We start from the raw sequence: 20,811 nt of genomic DNA, 5'->3' as shown, positions 1-20,811 counted from the left end.
CCATTCTGACCTGAGATCAGATTCTAAAAATGTTCTTCTACATCCTGACAGTTTTCATTCTGACCTGAGATCAGATTCTAAAAACGTCTTCTACATCCTGACAGTTTTCTGAAAAAAGCTATGTTTCTATGTCAGTCGTTCTTCGATTTTTCAAAAAATAGCAGGCCTACAAGCGTAGCGCGCCACTCGGTGGCGCGCTACGCTTGTAGATCTGCTATTTTTTGAAAAACAAAAGGGGTTCACGCCCAAAATGGGTTAAGAAGATTTAGTTTTTTTTTTTTTTTTAGTGTGTGCTTGAAAACAAAGACATTACGAAACAAGAAAAAGGTAATAAAAAAAGTAGTGGATATAATAATAAATCCCCCAGAAGCACCCTGAGATAATGGAGATACAATAACAAGTCTAGACCAGTATATAGTTCTCAAAATGTGTTGGGACCTGCAGGGACCCCCACATTGATATGTATCTGGCCGTGGATTATTAACCCTATAAGTGCTGAGTTTTTCCTCCATCCATCTGCATAGGCCAGGTGTTTAAATGTGTGTACCACGTCCACCCACAGACCAGGTAACATGAGACCCCTGTCAACTAGTCTAACTTCTGCTATAGACCATGTGGGGGTGGAGGAGGGGAGGAGAGGAGAGGAGAGGAGAGGATAGGAGAGGAGAGGAGGGGAGAGGAGAGGAGAGGAGAGGAGAGGAGAGGTCCACACCAGCAGGACAGACACAATGAGATTAGGGGAGCGCTACACGCCAGCAGGTCACAGAGGTGACCCCCCCCATCCCACCAAGCATGTCCCTGGGTGGGCCAGGTCACCACCACCATGTGACATGTGGTGTGCGTGTGCGTGTGTACGTGTGCGTGTGAGCCCTGCCACGCGCTTTGAGCTTGTATATATATCAAATTATTGTTTGGCTTTTTTTAGGATGAGAGTTAATAACATCATAACTCGAAAAATAGCATCAATAAATGTGCCTTTCTAAAAGTTTGTCGTCCTGTGACAAGTGTAGTTAATACAAACACAGGGTCGCGTGTGTCCATGTGCGTGCGTGCGTGTGTGTCCATGTGCGTGTGTGCGTGCGTACACGTCTGTGACAGCTGCCAGCCATCATGTTTATTAGAGTGCGTTCAAGTTGAATTCACTGCAGAAGCAACATCTGCCAAGTGCTAATAACACAACTCATCTGACACCGAAGAGACCTGCGCACGTGCCTGTGTGCGTGTGTGTGCGTGCGTGCGTGCGTGCGTGCGTGCGTGCGTGCGTGCGTGCATGCGTTAGAGACTGAAATAGATCTTTGGGCATCTGTCAATGTCCAGAGAGATGAGAACAGATGTTTGTGCGCGCGTGTGTGTGCATACATGCATTCGTGCATGCGTGTATGAGCACATGCGTGCCCCTCAGAGTCACCTTGCAGCCATGCAAAAATGATAAATGCACAGTGAAAGGTGTCATCCTCCTCACACTTATTACCATAGCAGCAGGACCCCATGTACAGTATACCAACAGTGTGTGTGTGTGTGTGTGTGTGTGTGTGTGTGTGTGTGTGTGTGGCGTGCACACTAGAACATGTCAGCTAGTAACCACCACGTTGTTTGCATACATATTAGGGATTGTGTATATGCCTGTTTTCACGTTTGTGTGTGTGCGTTTGCGTGTGCGTGTGTGTGTGTGTGTGTGTGTGTGCACGCGTGTGCGCGCGTGTGTGTGTACGCTGTGTCAGCAGCACCTTTTGCGGTGTCGTGGTAGGCGGTGGTGTGCATGAGCAGGATGTGTGTGCGTGCGTGCTCACGTGCAGCAGAATGCAGGGACAGCAGGTGTGTGTGTGTGTGTGTGTGGCGGTAAGGTGCAAAGGGCGCGGCTGCTAGCTCGACATAGCGCAGCATGCAGCGCTGACTGTGTTGTTTCCTCTGCTAAACACACAACACCAGCACCACAGCACAGTGTGCTGCACCACACACACAACACACACACACACACACACACACACACACACACACACAGTACACACAACACCAGCACCACAGCACAGTGTGCTGCACACACACACACACACACACACACACACACACACACACACACACACACACACAGTACACACAACACCAGCACCACAGCACAGTGGGCTGCACCACACACACAACACACACACACACACACACACACACACACACACACACAGTACACACAACACCAGCACCACAGCACAGTGTGGTGCACCGCACACACACACACACACACACCGCACACACAACACCAGCACCACAGCACAGTGGGCTGCACCACACACACACAGCACACAAAGTGATACAGAAACTAACGGTTTTTCAGAAAACGAACATGATTTAGATTTAGTAGAATCTGGTCTCAGTCCCTAATGGGTTAAATAAAGCCCCGTAACGTAACGTAAAGCCCTCCCAGACTTCAAAGGAGTCCAACCGAGTTTTTTTGGGGAGTAAAAGGATGAAAGTAATTTAACGTATACTAGCCTAGGGCTGCATGGGATCCCTTTGGGATTTTAATCATTCCATATCTCCTTAAAGGAGCAGCTTTTCTGCCTCTATACACCATGTGGTTCCTTAAACTTTTTCCATGTCAAGGAGCCCTACATCGACACATATTAGCCCACGGACCCCCATATGCCAGGGGGCCCCCATAAGACACATGTTTTTATTACGGTTCAAGCAGTGATTCTCAGCCATTTTCATTTCAAGCATTCCCCGTTTTTGAGTGGTGCAACCACTCCACGGAACAGCATTGTCCGTGTTCACCTATGTGCCCATGTGTTGGTTAATGAACACCTGAGCACCAGTATATGACAATGAGTACCAGTAGGGGCGCTGTTGTGCCAGAAACGGAGAGAGGGATAGTGCTGCACTGTTGCCTGCTAACGAGAGAGAGAGGTGTGTGTGTGCCTTTTATCAAAAGGCCGATACACACCTCAGAAGGCTATAGTGACAGGTGCGTAGGGCAACGGAGCGTACATTAAACTTTGAAAAACAAAGAAAAGGTCGTCCAGCACACTTTGTTGCTCTTTATTGGGTCGACAATGTCCTGACAATGATTGGTTGTCCTGATGAAGGTCTAATCGACCCAAACATCCACCCAATAAAGAGCAACATTTTGTCTTCAGAGAGAATGCTTTAGGCAAACACACTCCGACTACATTATACCCCAGAAGTCACTCAATTATGAAAGATATATTTAATCAGAACACAACGCAAACTCCACACGCAAGCAAGCACGCACGCAAATCCCAGCGGCCATGTGCTTAATAGGACAAATATAGAAAGTAATTTATCTTTTACGAGATAACTTCCGGCCACAACAAACAAAGATGTCAATCTTAATGTAAGGTAAACAAACCAACTGCACAGCCCTGACAGAACTGCATCCCCCTGATATGATGACGTGATTGGTCTGATTAAAGTTAAATTACGTCAACTTTTTACATTAAACAAAAAGTAATTTATGATAGAATCTTTTTCCTGAGATATTCAGTTCTCCACAATAACCCGGAGTTAACGGGCAATCATGGGCACTGTATTTTGCCCGTAAACCTCAACTTTAGCAGCATATACAGTTAATATACGGTAATATACGGTACAATTTGGGAGTTTAGCGGAGTTTGTTGGAAAGTTTAACGGGAGTTTCCTGTAATATATACACCTCCGTATTCCATGCTTTTCTGTGCAGTGTAGGCCTTCACGAGGCAGACAAAGGCCCACGTGTTGAACCCCCCAGTTATCCCTCAATAGGCCTTCACGAGGCAGACAAAGGCCCACGTGTTGAACCCCCCAGTTATCCCTCAACCGGTCGTGACGCATGGCACGATTGGCTTTCAATCACGTCATCGTTTTTAATGGGAGTCGCTCTTTCTTTCTCTCCTTCTCTCGTTTGTTTTTTTCCGTCGTTTCTCTCCGCGGATAGCCCCCGGGGTGGAGCAGAGTGGAACGGGTTTGGAAATTGGTTGGGAAACAAATGAGAAAAGCAGAGACGGGACAGATGGAAGCTGGAGAGGAATGTGAAGTTATCGCAGACGGTCTCTCCCCATCCGTCCATCCTGGGGGTTTTCTAATCGTGATTCCTTGGCTCTCTCTCTCTCTCTCTCCCTACCTCCCTCCCTCCCAATCGTGATTCCTTGGCTCTCTCTCTCCCTCTCTCTCTCTCTTTCTCTCTCTATCATATGGATGAGCAGAGCAGATATACAAGCTTGCACTGCATCTCAGATTGTAGAATGGCTATTTTCACTAATTTAAAATGTTTTTCTATTTTATTATACATGATCAAAAAGGAACCGTTTTGAAAGACAGTGACGATATAACTATGATTCATGCCATCTCTCCCCCTCCCTCTCCCTCTCTCCCTCTCTCTCTCTCTCTCTCTCTACCATATGGATGAGCAGATCTGCAAGCTTACACTGCATCTCAGATTGTAGACTGGCTATTTTCACTATTTTAAAATGTTTTTTATGTTATTATATAGTGTGTATATATATGATCAAAAAGGAACCGTTATGAATGACAGTGACGATATAACCATGATTCATGATTCTCTCTCTCATTTTCTCTCTCTCTCTCTCTCTCTCTCCCTCCCACGGTGTAACGAATCAACTGGTTTACATCATTATAAAACGATGCTCCCGTCAGAATTAACACCCAGTAATACTATAAGCCGTTGCGTTCATCTCCCCTCGGGCTGTTCTTCAGAGACAGGATGAAGACTGAGGCTAACTGTCTCTGGATCAGACCTCATCAGACCAAATGAACACACATTACTGTCCTTCATAACCCATTCTGACCTGAGATCAGATTACTGTCCTTCATAACCCATTCTGACCCGAGATCAGATTACTGTCCTTCATAACCCATTCTGACCTGAGATCAGATTAAAAAGAAATGTCTTCTACATCCTGACAGTTTTCTGAAAAAGCTATGTTTCTATATGTCAGTCGTTCTTCGATTTAAAAAAAATAGCAGACCTACAAGCTCGTAGTGCGCCACTCGGTGGCGCGCTATGAGCTTGTAGATCTGCTATTTTTAAATGGCTAAAGCATAGCATAATGCTAACACCAAAAGGGGTTCCCGCCCCAAAATGGGTTAAATATGATGCAACATCAACAGTGTGGGATTCACTGTAGAGTCAGAGTCAAGACGTAGTGTGGGAGGCGGTCGAGTCCCAGTCGAGGTCGAGACCGACGGGAGGCGAGTTTTTCAAGCTGCTTGGCAGGTGATTGGCAGATCCCGCCCGTAGCTGTGAGCCGATTGGTTCCTAACCGCGATTCCAGATTGAGGAAACAGTGTTGGAACCTCGTGAATCAATACCGCCACCTTCTGGCGGAGTCAGGTTAGGAAATAACATGATCTAAAAAATAAATAAATCCAATACGGTTTAGTCAAATCTAAACGTTCTCTGCTTTCTGTTCCCAGACAGCGTTTAGATAGATAGATATAAAAGGACTCGTCTTTTAGTTCTACTAGATCTCTTCTCCACTTTAGATCCTCCCTAACATTTTAGTATAGTTATGATTTTGTTGACAAAATTGTCAATATATTTATTGGTGCTATCCTCCTGTATATAGAGCTGTCCATGGTGCTATCCTCCTGTACATAGAGCTGTCCATGGTGCTACCCTCCTGTATATAGAGCTGTCCATGGTGCTATCCTCCTGTATATAGAGCTGTCCATGGTGCTGACCTCCTGTATATAGAGCTGTCCATGGTGCTACCCTCCTGTATATAGAGCTGTCCATGGTGCTACCCTCCTGTATATAGAGCTGTCCATGGTGCTACCCTCCTGTATATAGAGCTGTCCATGGTGCTATCCTCCTGTATATAGAGCTGTCCATGGTGCTATCCTCCTGTACATGGAGCTGTCCTCCTGTATATAGAGCTGTCCATGGTGCTATCCTCCTGTATATAGAGCTGTCCATGGTGCTACCCTCCTGTATATAGAGCTGTCCATGGTGCTACCCTCCTGTATATAGAGCTGTCCATGGTGCTATCCTCCTGTATATAGAGCTGTCCATGGTGCTGTCCTCCTGTATATAGAGATGTCCATGGTGCTGTCCTCCTGTACATAGAGCTGTCCATGGTGCTACTCTCCTGTATATAGAGCTGTCCATGGTGTTATCCTCCTGTATATAGAGCTGTCCATGGTGCTATCCTCCTGTACATGGAGCTGTCCTCCTGTATATAGAGCTGTCCATGGTGCTATCCTCCTGTATATAGAGCTGTCCATGGTGCTGTCCTCCTGTACATAGAGCTGTCCATGGTGCTACCCTCCTGTATATAGAGCTGTCCATGGTGCTGACCTGTATATAGAGCTGTCCATGGTGCTACCCTCCTGTATATAGAGCTGTCCATGGTGCTACCCTCCTGTATATAGAGCTGTCCATGGTGCTATCCTCCTGTATATAGAGCTGTCCATGGTGCTATCCTCCTGTACATGGAGCTGTCCTCCTGTATATAGAGCTGTCCATGGTGCTATCCTCCTGTATATAGAGCTGTCCATGGTGCTACCCTCCTGTATATAGAGCTGTCCATGGTGCTACCCTCCTGTATATAGAGCTGTCCATGGTGCTATCCTCCTGTATATAGAGCTGTCCATGGTGCTGTCCTCCTGTATATAGAGATGTCCATGGTGCTGTCCTCCTGTACATAGAGCTGTCCATGGTGCTACTCTCCTGTATATAGAGCTGTCCATGGTGTTATCCTCCTGTATATAGAGCTGTCCATGGTGCTATCCTCCTGTACATGGAGCTGTCCTCCTGTATATAGAGCTGTCCATGGTGCTATCCTCCTGTATATAGAGCTGTCCATGGTGCTGTCCTCCTGTACATAGAGCTGTCCATGGTGCTATCCTCCTGTATATAGAGCTGTCCATGGTGCTGTCCTCCTGTACATAGAGCTGTCCATGGTGCTACTCTCCTGTATATAGAGCTGTCCATGGTGCTAACCTCCTGTATATACAGGCATGCAAACAGGCCCAAGGTGAAAAAGGTGACAGTGTGCGGGGCCAACGCTGTGCCGCGGGCAAAACCGCGGCGCAAATCTTTTAAGCGTTTATCGGTACTAAACCCACTTTGGGGGGGGGGGGGTGTCATGGGGGACAGTATATACTACACTGTACTGTACTAGCCCTCCTCCCGGCCTGTGTGTCTGTGTGTTAGGCTGTGCAACAGTGACACTTGGTGGTGAACAAATGCTATAACGCTATGTTTCGTGCTCGGACACAGCCAGGGACCCAGGGACACAGCCAGGGACAGACCCAGTGACACAGGGGCAGCCAGGGACAGACCCAGTGACACAGGGACAGCCAGGGACAGACCCAGTGACACAGGGACACAGCCAGGGACACATCCAGGGACAGACCCAGTGACACAGGGACAGCCAGGGACAGACCCAGTGACACAGGGACAGCCAGGGACAGACCCAGTGACACAGCCAGGGACACATCCAGGGACAGACCCAGTGACACAGGGACAGCCAGGGACAGACCCAGTGACACAGGGACAGCCAGGGACAGACCCAGTGACACAGGGACACAGCCAGGGACACAGCCAGGGACAGCCAGGGACAGACCCAGTGACACAGGGACACAGCCAGGGACAGACCCAGTGACACAGGGACAGCCAGGGACAGACCCAGTGACACAGGGACACAGCCAGGGACACAGCCAGGGACAGCCAGGGACAGACCCAGTGACACAGGGACACAGCCAGGGACAGACCCAGTGACACAGGGACAGCGAGGGACAGACCCAGTGACACAGGGACAGCCAGGGACAGACCCAGTGACACAGGGACACAGCCAGGGACACAGCCAGGGACAGACCCAGTGACACAGGGACACAGCCAGGGACACAGGGACAGCCAGGGACAGACCTAGTGACACAGGGACAGCCAGGGACAGACCTAGTGACACAGGGACAGCCAGGGACAGACCCAATGACACAGTGACACAGCCAGGGACAGACCCAGTGACACAGGCACACAAGCAGGAACAGACCCAGTGACACAGGGACACCGCCAGGGACACAGGGACCCAGCCAGGGACAGACACAGGGACACATACTGTAGCTGTCTATAGTGTGGTTGAGTGGCTGCACCACTCAAAAATGACAGATGATTATTTACTAAATCAGTACAAATCTAGTCAGTATTGAGCAAGATGTTAACATTCATGTCCTGATAGTCATAGAACAATTAATTTACTCCAACAGGAGCACTATATTCAGTAGATTTGTGTCCTAAATGCCATTGACAATGAATGAATTGTCATATATCGGCTATTTTTGTCCTACACAATCCTACACATTCATTGTCACAAAAATGACAATGAATGGATGATGTATGATGATAAGGGTCACTTCACACAGGTGTGATTTAAAGAAAGAAACTGGTCCAGCACTCACACTCCCATCTCAAAATCCCTTACAGTTACACTCTTCACATCATGTAAAATAGAAAATTATATTCACTGGCAAAATAATGAATTATAATACAAATAAAATGTTTTGGGATGGTTTAGTCAACAGGGTCAGTTTACTTCATTATTTTAGCCTTAGTCAATTTAAGACATGTAGAGTAACATCCTCTCCTTATTCAACAGTTGAGCTGCATGTTTTCGTTTTTAATATATCCATTTAGTATAAGCCCTGGCACGCACGCACGCACGCACACACACGCACGCACGCACGCACGCACACACACACACACACACACACACGCGTGCTTTATTTATTTACTCATACGCATGCATGCACACACACGAGCACACAGACAGACACACACACACACACACAGCGAGAGAAACTGACGCCGGCGCGTCCACACCACAGACAGTATAACGCAAAGTGCTAACGTTGCTAATGCTAACTGTAGCAGCTAAACTAATGGATCGACTGGCGAGTCACAGACAGTGTGTCAAAATTCATGCCGAGTCCACACAAACAGGTTTTTTTTCCGCGGAGCGACCAGCGGCTGCGCACATCATGCCGCCCAGATGCAAGCAGAAATATCGCTCAGAATCATTAGTGACTCACGAGAGTAGTCTGTCAGATAATTCTCCGGGCAGCGAGCTCGGGCTCCACAGACCCCCTCACCCCCCCCAAACATTTTTTTAACGGATTTGCATGAATCACACAGGTCCTATATTTGGGATAAAAACGGCGATTTTCGCCGAAAAGCTACACTTTTGCATGTCTGATATAGAGCTGTCCATGGTGCTATCCTCCTGTATATAGAGCTGTCCATGGTGCTAACCTCCTGTATATAGAGCTGTCCATGGTGCTATCCTCCTGTATATAGAGCTGTCCATGGTGCTACCCTCCTGTATATGGAGCTGTCCATGGTGCTACCCTCCTGTATATAGAGCTGTCCATGGTGCTATCCTCCTGTATATAGAGCTGTCCATGGTGCTATCCTCCTGTATATAGAGATGTCCATGGTGCTACCCTCCTGTACATAGAGCTGTCCATGGTGCTACCCTCCTGTATATAGAGCTGTCCATGGTGCTATCCTCCTGTATATAGAGCTGTCCATGGTGCTACCCTCCTGTACATAGAGCTGTCCATGGTGCTACCCTCCTGTATATGGAGCTGTCCATGGTGCTATCCTCCTGTATATAGAGCTGTCCATGGTGCTATCCTCCTGTATATAGAGCTGTCCATGGTGCTATCCTCCTGTATATAGAGCTGTCCATGGTGCTACCCTCCTGTATATAGAGCTGTCCATGGTGCTACCCTCCTGTATATAGAGCTGTCCATGGTGCTATCCTCCTGTATATAGAACTGTCCATGGTGCTACCCTGTATATAGAGCTGTCCATGGTGCTATCCTCCTGTATATAGAACTGTCCATGGTGCTACCCTGTATATAGAGCTGTCCATGGTGCTATCCTCCTGTATATAGAGCTGTCCATGGTGCTATCCTCCTGTATATAGAGCTGTCCATGGTGCTATCCTCCTGTACATAGAGCTGTCCATGGTGCTATCCTCCTGTATATAGAACTGTCCATGGTGCTACCCTGTATATAGAGCTGTCCATGGTGCTATCCTCCTGTATATAGAGCTGTCCATGGTGCTATCCTCCTGTATATAGAGCTGTCCATGGTGCTATCCTCCTGTATATAGAGCTGTCCATGGTGCTGAACTGTGCTGTACTTTCTGTCCTACAAGAATGTCAGAGACTTAAGAATATACGACTCTGCTGTGTACCGTATGTCTGGGACCGGCTGCTGTGTGTGTGTGTGTGTGTGTGTGTGTGTGTGTGTGTGTGTGTGTGTGTGTGTGTGTGTGTGTGTAGCCAGATGTCTGTTCACTATCAGTTGTACAATGTCTCATCTCAAGGTGACACAGTCCGAGTAAGAAAGTGTGTGTGTGTGTGTGTGTGTGTGTGTGTGTAGCCAAGTAGAGGTGAAGTTGGAAATACTCAAAACTGCGTGCATGCACAACCTAGCCTAGCCCAGGCACGTAGCGGTGCCACCATTGGGGGGGGGGGGGGGGGGGGGAGAGAGAGAGAGAGAGAGAGAGGGAGAGAGAGAGACCTTAAAACTGTATTGTTGCAAGGAGTTTCGACTAGTTGCATTGGCTCGGTTTGGGCTTTAAATGAAAACAAATAAACTAATAAAAAAGTCACAAGTGTCAAATATTACCTAAGAAACAGTCAAACATTTAAAACATTTAAAAAAAGTGCCGATCTACATCGCCTATCTACAGGGTCACGTCGCCTTGCAGGTGTTGAGCTTGTATTCGGGCTATCTCTGCCACGCGCTGCCATTGTATGAGTAAATATAGAACAGTTAAGCTTTTATAGTTAAGCTTTTATAGCCGTTCCACCCAGCCCTGGAATACCTCTATGACTGACGAAGATGATGCAACTACATGCGTGGGCTGACCTTCGATTCCGTATTTGATGATCGATTCAAAATCGATTCCCGCGTTTCAACGATATAGCGGAGAGAAAGGCATGCTTGTATTGGTCTCATTTATTTTAAACAATAAGCAACAACTGTAGCAGGCTTGCAGCCTTCATGAAAGCAGTGACGCACAAATAATTTGGCTTAATAAAACATCCGACCGTAACAAGTCAACTGCCTGAAACAGGCATTACCTCTCCATCAAATAAAAATATATATAATCCAAACTCCTCTGTCAATTGTAAACGAACGGTAACATGAATGAACTTTTCAAGCCTGACACTTGTCAGAAATAAAATCAACCACGGTTGATTTGATTGATCATAAAGTTAATGTGACTGTGAGTGTGCGTATGGGAAAAAATATATAAACTTCACAGATTATAGATCACTTGGAATTATAACAATCTGAGTATTGCCTGAATAATGCCACTAGTGAAATCCCATTTTTTTATCGACATGCGATGCCGATGGAGAAATCCCACATAGTTAAATTTACCTCATAGTCATGCTGCATGCGCTGTTGGTCGATGAAGAATTATAATCCAAGGTTTGTCAATCATATTATGGTTTATGGTTGAAAGTAAACCATAATATTAAAGTAAACTCTAAGAAGAGATCTGCAGACTGCAGTGCAGAATGCATGCAGCTCCACTTGCTAATTGAGTTGACATTTGCGCAACTTCACTGCATTACAGTAATTAGTTATTTGCCAGCACCTGCTCCAATATAGGCCTAAATCAAACTTTATTTATATAGCACATTTAAAACAATAAAAGCTGACCAAAGTGCTGTAGGCCTGCAGGCTGAAACAAGTGGAGCATCGCATCACCATCGGCGCAAAAAAAAAAGCATAATTAAAAGACAAAACACAGGCAAATAGTATATGCTACATTATTACAATAATACGATCAGGTGCAATTAAATGCCAAAGAGAAAAGGTGTTTTGGTCTGGGTCTGTAGGAGCAAAAAATATCAATTCTTCGGTGCACTGAGCGCACTCACCATGTGAATCCAAGCAGCGTAATGGCTCATCGATAAAAGTTGAGATTTTATAGTGGCATTATTCAGGCAATACTCAACAGATTGTTATAATTCCAAGTGATCTATAATCTGTGAAGTTTATATTTTCATTTTCGTGTAAGTAATGTTTTTATATGACTTATCAAACAAGGTAGCCTATATTTAATGTCCACTGAGCTGTGGTGCATGCGCTTGCCTTCCTTGTTAACACGGGGAAAGAGGAGGCGTTGCGAGGTGCTGCGAGGCGCAAGCATGGCTCGCGGACCAAATGGGGCCGTCTCGCGGACCAAAAGCGGACGCTTTTTTTTAAATGACTATTCGATTCAAAATTTAAAAATCGATTCCCGTGCGTATCGATTGAACGTCGATTAATCGATTTTTTTGGGTCAGCCCTAGCACACACGCACACACCTCATTAGTATATGTCATGCTCTTATATTAAAAGGTCAGCCACAGTCGAGAGCGTCATTCTTGTCCCTCTTTCCCATTTACCCATCAGCCATTCACGCACGCACGCACGCACGCACGCACGCACGCACGCACGCACGCACGCACGCACGCACACGAGAAGAGACAAACCTACCCAAAAAGGAGGTGGTGCCTCCAGAGGCCAAAACAAAGGGGAAATAAATATTTGTTTCCTCCTAATAAATATTTGTTTCCTCCTAATAAATATGTGTTTCCTCGTACCGCATGGGTTCCATGATTGGACTAAACTAAACTATTGAAATCTACACGTCTAGCGACTGCATCTTGGAATGCTGTGATGCTCAAAACTCGTTGACAACGAAGACATTTAACCCAATTTGGGCGGGAACCCCTTTTTGTGTCAGCATTATGTTATGCTTTAGCCATTGAAAAATATCAGACCTACAAGCTCATAGCGCGCCACCGAGTGGCGCGCTACGAGCTTGTAGATCTGCTATTTTTTTTAAATCTTAGAACGACTGACATAGAAACATAGCTTTTTCAGAAAACTGTCAGGATGTAGAAGACATTTTTTTTGATAATGTTCTGTGATCGCTGATAGGCCGACAGTGTGGCGTGCGCTTTGGTCACACGGTCCATTTAACCACCGCAGGCTATTTGCATGGAGGGAGGCGGAGCAACGGAAAGGTCACATGATGCAAGGAGGCGGAGCAACAGCAGCGTTCAAAACAGGTCAAACCTTATGACGCACGCTCGAAGACTAACCCCACGCCTCCGGACATGGGCTAGAAAAACGTGTGTGCGTGAGCGTGAGCGTGTGCGTGTGTGTGTGTGTGTGTGTGTGTGTTTGAGAAAGAGTTATTTCTGGCTAAAGAGCAGGCCCTCTGTGTCCTTGCTCTCGTTCACACATCATCAGATGCCACTGCAGAGTCAGCAGGGGGGAGGGGGGGGGAGGGGTCAGGACCCACCCTGTCCCGTTCCCCTGTCTCCCTCCTGGCCCCTGTCCCGCACATATACACACACACACAACCCACCCCGGCTCTTAAAGGAGAATGCCATGCTAGAATGCCTTATTATCTTTCTTTGTAGTTGTTACGTCCCCACCAAAGAGGTCCAGGTGTTTTTTTGTGCAAAACTTTTGGCTATTTCCCCAACCATAAGCCCTCAATGAATTGCATTGCATTGAATGGGAATTTAATGGGGCTATGGGGTGTTATGCTAATTCGCTTATTTCCATCGAAAGAAGTAGTAAAGTGTGTCGCTTGGGATATTATTTACATTATGAAGAGAGGATATATACAAAGAAATTATAATTTCGAGCGATGGAAATAAGCGAATTAGCACAACACCCCATAGCCCCATTCAATTCAATGCGATTCAATTAGGGCTTATGGTAGGGGAAATAGCCAATGAGGAGCTTTTGCACAAAATAACACCTGGACCTCTTTGGAGGGGACGTAACAACTACAAATAAAGGTAAGAAAGCCTTTTAGTATGGAATTCTCCTTTAAGAGTCATGGTGACATTGGGTGGTAATTGGGTAACAGTGAGGCAGGCAGTGGCTCTTTTTCTGGCAGAAAACAACAACAGCTAAACATACAAAAGTATACTCCTCCCTCCTTCCTCCTCCTCCTTCTTCGCCACAAAACAGCGTCAAAAGCAGCAGATCCAGCTTTGTTGATCTCGATTCAATTCAATTAAATTGTATTAAAGTGTCAAATCACAACGAGTTGTCTCAAGACACTTTACTGAACCAACAAAGACCAACCAAACCCAGAGCATTAAGCAATATTGAGACAACAATGGTAACGAAAAACTCCTCCTTTAGGAAGAAACATCAGGCTCTGCGATCTTCCCCCAGCGACTGTCTCTCCATATGTGGTGGAAAGAGTGTGTGTGTGTGTGTGTGTGTGTGTGTGCGCGTGCGTGCGTGGACTCACGCAGCTCTCCCACTCTGAGGATCTCACAGAGCATCTTGGTCAGCTCGATGCTGCTGCGGCCGAACGGACACTCGTGTTTGTCCTCCCTGCTGCTGTTCTCCAGCACGATCTGAAACACACACACACACACACACACACACACACACACACACACACACACACACACACACACACACACACACACACACACAGATCATCAGTCACCTCGTGGATTTTGAAATAAACATCCAATCATATTCTGTCTGTATTCATGTACGGGTTCGATCCTGAATGAATTAATAGTTTATTGAATGAACAAATAGTTTTATTTAGTTATCCTGGTGCAGGATAACTAATGTTACACGTTAGGCTATAGCTCTGGTCCATAGCCCTAATGCTTTGATTTCTGCCCTGCATTGTTCCATAGCCCTGGTCCATAGCCCTAATGCTTTGATTCATTATAGGGATACTAGAATGGTGCCTGTGGGGCACCGTGGTTGCACCACTCAAAAAGGACAGAAAAGCCCCAAAAAAAGCTACAAATCTTGACATGAACAGGTTCGTAGCACTGGTTCTACACACCAAAAGACAAGGCACTGGGTGATGTATTGTAGGTGAGCCTCTATGAATATATACTGGAGGAAGAAAGTCACAGGATGATGGATGAACCTGTGTTCCTGTTCCTGGGCGTGAATGTAAATATGGCTGCCACAGACACCCCCCCCCCCCCCCCCCCCCCGCCCGGTGCATTATCATATCACACAGATACACGACTATCGCATTAGTATTATTATGTAAGCGACATCCATCATCTGCCTCTGTGTGCGATACCTCCGTCTGTCACTTTGAGGAAGCGTGGTGACACGTTGCAACTGGCAAATCATCCTAGAGGTACAGTAAGCTGAATATTTTGAAACATATTGTTTTCCGTAAATGGTAAATGGTGCATTTTTATATATATATAGCGCCTTTATCCAAGGCGCTTTACATATATTGTGCATTACATTCACCCATTCACACACACATTCATACACCGATGGCGGCGGAAACCATGCAAGGCACCGACCAGCACATCAGGAGCAATTAGGGGTTCAGTGTGTTGCTCAAGGACACTTTGACACCAACTCTGGGGGAGCCCACAGGGTTCAAACTGGCAACCTTGCGGTTGCTCCATTTGACTCCATTACACAGATCAAGAACGATCTTGGCAAACTCTCTGCCCTTGTTAGCCATTAAAAAGCTGGGCATATAGGAGGGGCTAGTAGTGCCCCTCAGAAATATGTTCTGGCAATTCAAGTCAGGTCTGGTGACTATATGGCGGAATCTCAGTCAAAAATAATAATCTTGGGTTACAACCAAATACTAGTATTTGACCGTGCTACTGCCTATGATGTATAGGTGATGTCATGAGAAGCATGCCGTTTTCTGGGTTATTACATGGGTAAAATTAGGTTAAGTTCGGTCGGTGGGTCAGTCAGTCAGTGAGTCAGTCAGTGAGTCAGTGAGTCAGTCAGTCAGTCAGTCAGTGAGTCAGTCAGTCAGTGAGTCAGTGAGTCAGTCAGTCAGTGAGTCAGTGAGTCAGTCAGTCAGTCAGTGAGTCAGTGAGTCAGTCAGTCGTTAAGTCGGTATCTACGTAACTAAGCAAGTAGAGGCTTACTCTCGGTCTCAGCCGGCGGTCTACAGGAGTCTATACCACTGTTACAATGTGCTAGACTAGACCATCGGGGAGATGGACAGCGGTGGCCGAACGGTTTGCGGAGGGGTCTTGATATCGGAAGGTCGCTATAGTTCGTATCCCCGGACCGGCACGTTAAAATTACCACCGCTGAAGTGCCCTCGGACAAGGCATTGAACCCCTACCATGAAATGTTCTATGAGCAGGGCCTGGCTGTAAACAAGTTCTTGAGCTTAGTCCAGTTACCCTGGGTAAACATGGTACCTTTGCTTTACTTTGGACTGTCGAGGTGGCGATCCATTGCCATAACTACCATCATCTCCCAGTAGTTACATTGTGTGTGCGTGTGCGTGTGCGTATGCTCACCCTGATGTATGCGTCCTGGTGCTGCTGCTGCAGACTGAAGTAATGCATGTTGTCCAGAGCCAGCATGCCTGGAGGGATCTGAGTGAAGTCCAGCGCTGGGTTCACGTGGTTCTGAGAGAGAGAGAGAGAGACATTTTTATTATTCATAATAATAATAAAACTTTATTTGTATAGCACCTTTCATGACATGAAGCTCAAAGTGCTTTACAGAACAATGGAGAAGAAAAAAAAAGAAAAGCAAGGCAACGACATTAAAAAACAAGCAGTAATGCAATACAGTGAGGACATGAATAACAAAAAATAAAAGATCAATTAAAAGCAAGGGTGTAGAAGTGGGTCTTGAGCTGTGCTTTAAAAATGTCTACAGAGGCTGCCTGACGAAGGTACAGTGGGAGCTTGTTCCATGCCGTCGGCCCATAGAAGCAAAAAGCTGCTTCCCCGTATTTTTTAGTTGCCATTTTTTTAGGCATATATTTGAAGCAACCACTTCAAATATATAAGCACGCTTTTAAAAAAGCTAAATGTATGTGGGCGTAACTAGTATAAGGCATATAAGCCAAATATGTATTTACTGTTCATTATTGATATATAAGAAGCACAACACTATAGAGAATCCGTTTTCCCATTGCTATTCTCTTAGTTACAGACCCATATAAGGGTCCATTTGGTTCCAAACTAATCATTTAGCTCCCTCAAGGACCCCCCCGGACTCCCACTTTGGGAACCACTGATTTAAATAATTTAAGTTAGTCTGGCGTGAAAGGCGGCCTATGGATTTGGGGATGGGGGGGATTGGCGTGGGGGTGGTGGCGTGTGTCCGTGCTGGTGGGCACAGAATCAGCTCTCAGACAGACAGACAGGGGGGGGTCTTATCGGTGCCTGGCACACGGCAGCCAGAGACTTACCCGCTGCCTTAAGCACAAAAAAGGCACATTTCTGGTTTTGCCGTGCCAAAACAAATCCGTGTTCGTGTCGGTTTCTGCGGTTTTTGAGCGCTTGAATGTCACATGCGGTTTAGCCACATTAACCCTGGCCTCTGTATTTAGGCCAACCTTTCAGCAAAGAACATTTCTAAATCGTTGGCCCCAAATACTCAGAGCATCGTCGCCTAAGTCTTTTGAAGGTTTTTCAGGAGAGAAGACATGACAAATTGACTTAAAAAATATTATTCAAAAAGTGCTACAGTCAACCAACACATTTTTCCTAAGTCATGTTTATCTGCCTTTATATCTGCCTGTTCACACGGGGAGATGCAAAGATGCAGTCCACCATTCATTGTCAATGTAAGCCAGCGACATGACGATGCAAAGATGCAGTCTACCATTCATTGTCAATGGAAGCCAGCGACATGACGATGCAAAGATGCAGTCTACCATTCATTGTCAATGGAAGCCAGCGACCCCACACAAACACACACACACACTTACGATGAAGCCCAGCTTCTTGTAGTCGCGGGTGTACATGGACTTGCGTTTCTCCATGCTGCCACTGCCGTTGGGATCACACTCCACGTCGAAGGCGATCCTCCTCAGCTCGAAGATCACGTCCCTCTGAGCCTGCACGCACACACAAGCACACAGTCATAGTTTTAGTCGACAAAATCAACACTGCCCCATACCAGCCAAATAGTCTGCATCGCGGCACGCCATTAAAACACAATCAGTGCCGGAAGTGCTTCAAAATAGGAGCTCTGGGTGGCCGGAGTTGTCTCAGCGCTTTTACACTGAAAGCCATGACCCGGAAACAATATACTAAAAAAAGTTGACTTTACATTGCTAGCTTACATTGCGATCATTTTAATTTATACGATATATGATCCAAAAAGCGTTCATATTTTGCGGGAGAGACGGATGAGGAGCAGAAATGAAGCGCCAGCATATCGATCCATTCATCACCACGGAGAGCGCCCTGGATTAGGAGAGACGAGTCATTCTTTCCGTCAAGTCGGTAAGCTAATATGAGCCCAGAGCGTAGCATACGGCAGCCGAAAGGCGTACGGGCCAAGAAAAAAAATAGGAAGAATTCTGAATATTCTTATCTCGCCCCGTATCATTGAGGATGCGCTAGGATGTACTGCTCGATTCGAGTCCCTATGACGTTCCCAGACGTCGGATGTACAGAATGTGTTAATACTCTTTGGCACCGTTACCTGGTCCTGGGGGTCCATCTTGGTCATCATGCGGTCCTCCAGGAGGTTAAAGGTCAGGACCTGCAGCACGTACAGCTGGTGGGCCATCTCGTCGTTGATTGGCTGGTTGCCCCGGATCACATTCTGTTAAAGAGACGGAGAACAATAATAATGAAGTCTGGTTTATGCTTTGTGTCATAAGAGTGTTGCGTACATAGACTGTAAAAAATATGGACAGGGGGTGGCTCCCGTTCATAGACTGTAACGGTAGCCATGCCCCAGATTTTTTTAATAAATGGGACCATACTTTTCCAAAAATAATATTATGCCATGAGAAATGAAACTTTAAACTAGTGACTGGAAGCAGAAAGTATTCATGACCATGTTTATTAAGGTAATACAGTCTAGGTGAAGTTGGGCCCAAATACATGGACCTCTATGGAGCTATGGGGTTTTTTGGGCCCAATGACAGCGCCACAACAGGCCATTATATGAACTTTCAGGAAGTCCCGATTCCCTTAGTGGCTTCACGAAATATCTGTCTGACTGCCCCCCAAAAATAGACTGATCTACAAACTCTACAAAGCAAGGATTTGAGTTAAAAGTTCGCTCTGAAAGAATATACGTATATATTCAAAGATTTGTGCCACATTTTCATGATTTTTCAAAGATAGCAGACCTACAAGTTATTGTAAGAGCTTGTAAATCTGCTTCTATAATCTGCTAATCAGCTAAAGTACAACATAATGCTTAAAACACCAAAATGGGTTAATATATAAACGCAGAGATGGAGTGGAAAGAGTACAGTGGAAACGAAGGCCGGTAGAACGTAGAGATACGGAACGAGATTCGGAGCATTCTGAGAAATGAGTGGAGATGAAACGGATATGGAGATAGTAAAGGAACAGGCATGGCAGACAGTAGCATACATACGGTACGGTATACAGTATACAGCAGATAAAGAAAAACACACAAATGCACCTCTCAGATAAGAGAGAGAGAAGAAAAACCACTGTCATTTAATATGCTGCCATCATGCTGCTACAGAGAGAGAGAGAGAGAGAGAGAGAGAGAGAGAGAGACTTACACTGAGAATGATGGAACGCAACTGTTTCTGGGCTAGAATGTGGGCCATCTCCTAGAGAGAGAGAGAGAGAGAGAGAGAAATGAGAAATAATAAAACAATAGTTATCATCACCATACCTGGTAATACAATATATTATACATCCAGTGCTGATTCCCAACCTGTGGGCCAGGGTCCTGCCGGCTGCAGGCCGTGATGATATCGCAAGTGGGCTCCACAAATTATTGGCAAAACACTTTGGGATATTCTGCGTGCTATTATGATAAAAAGGACTACTTTAACGTGGCAGCCCTTGTGGTCAGTCAGACACTAGTCACATGGTCCGTGGACACGTCCTAAAGAGACTTTTAAAAGCTGGGCCCTAATCCAGGAGAGGCTGGGAATCACTCTGTGGACGTGACAGTGTTTACATGGACCCAAATATTCCACGCTATACAGTTGTGATCAAAAGTTTACATACGTTTGTAAAGGACATACTGTCATGATAGTCCTGCCTTTCCAATAATTTGTTCAACTCTTATTCTTCTGTGATGGGTTGATTGGAGCAAATACTTCTTAGTCATACAAAAAAATCTTGAATTTATTTGTATTTTTATGAATGTTTAAGGGTTTTCTGAAAATGTGACCAAATCCGCTGGTTCATAAATATACATACAGCATACATATTATGTCCCATATGGTAATGTAGAAAGTTGTGTCAATCAAATTAGCTTTGTGGCATGGCCTCTTAACTTAAACTGAGTGATTATGATTGACTACTTCTGGTCTGTTCACTTCTCTGAGCCTTATTTAGGGCTCGTTTGGCCACAACCCACAAACAATAAAATGGGAAAGTCAAAGGAGCTCAGCATGGATCTGAAAAAGCGAATAATAGACTTAAACAAGTCAGGAAAGTCATTTCTAGTCAGCTACAGGTCCCAAGATCAACTGTGCAAAAAATTGTTTAATACTTTGTATGCTAGAGTTTAAAGTGAGCTCAGGCCTGGTGGTGCTAAGCGATTAACATTGGACTTTTGAACTTTTTAGGGGCCCACAGCGAGGGGCCTCTTATAGCGAGATAAATCAAAAGAAAGCCTAACTTGTCCACTTCAATTTTAAACAAAAATCATGATTTTACCATCTTCCATTCTGGAGATATTGACCTTTTTCTAACACCTGCTTTTGCCTGCACTCTGCTCGCTTGAAAAAACAGCAGAGATATGGAAGGTTGAAGTTGACAGACATTGACAGACAGATATAAAAATGAACACAAATAATATCATATACATACTAC

General features: G+C 45.7%; 1 protein-coding gene across 3 annotated transcripts in view; it reads right to left on the bottom strand.

The window, feature by feature from the left end:
- Positions 1 to 20,811, bottom strand: part of elmo1 (engulfment and cell motility 1 (ced-12 homolog, C. elegans)) — a 208,649-nt gene that overhangs the window by 110,228 nt on the left and 77,610 nt on the right. For all 3 annotated transcript variants that reach the window (XM_080788282.1, XM_080788283.1, XM_080788284.1), the window contains 5 exons: positions 19,542 to 19,592; positions 18,476 to 18,598; positions 17,754 to 17,882; positions 16,327 to 16,437; positions 14,307 to 14,415 (listed from right to left, as the gene is read on the bottom strand). In XM_080788282.1, coding sequence (XP_080644408.1) covers positions 14,307 to 14,415; positions 16,327 to 16,437; positions 17,754 to 17,882; positions 18,476 to 18,598; positions 19,542 to 19,592 — 523 coding nt within the window. The remainder of the gene's footprint in view (positions 1 to 14,306; positions 14,416 to 16,326; positions 16,438 to 17,753; positions 17,883 to 18,475; positions 18,599 to 19,541; positions 19,593 to 20,811) is intronic.

This window comes from Protomyctophum bolini (assembly GCF_963924005.1).
Source record: "Protomyctophum bolini genome assembly, chromosome: 17".
Classification (NCBI taxonomy): Eukaryota; Metazoa; Chordata; class Actinopteri; order Myctophiformes; family Myctophidae; genus Protomyctophum; species Protomyctophum bolini.
This window is presented reverse-complemented; position numbering and strand designations above follow the sequence as displayed.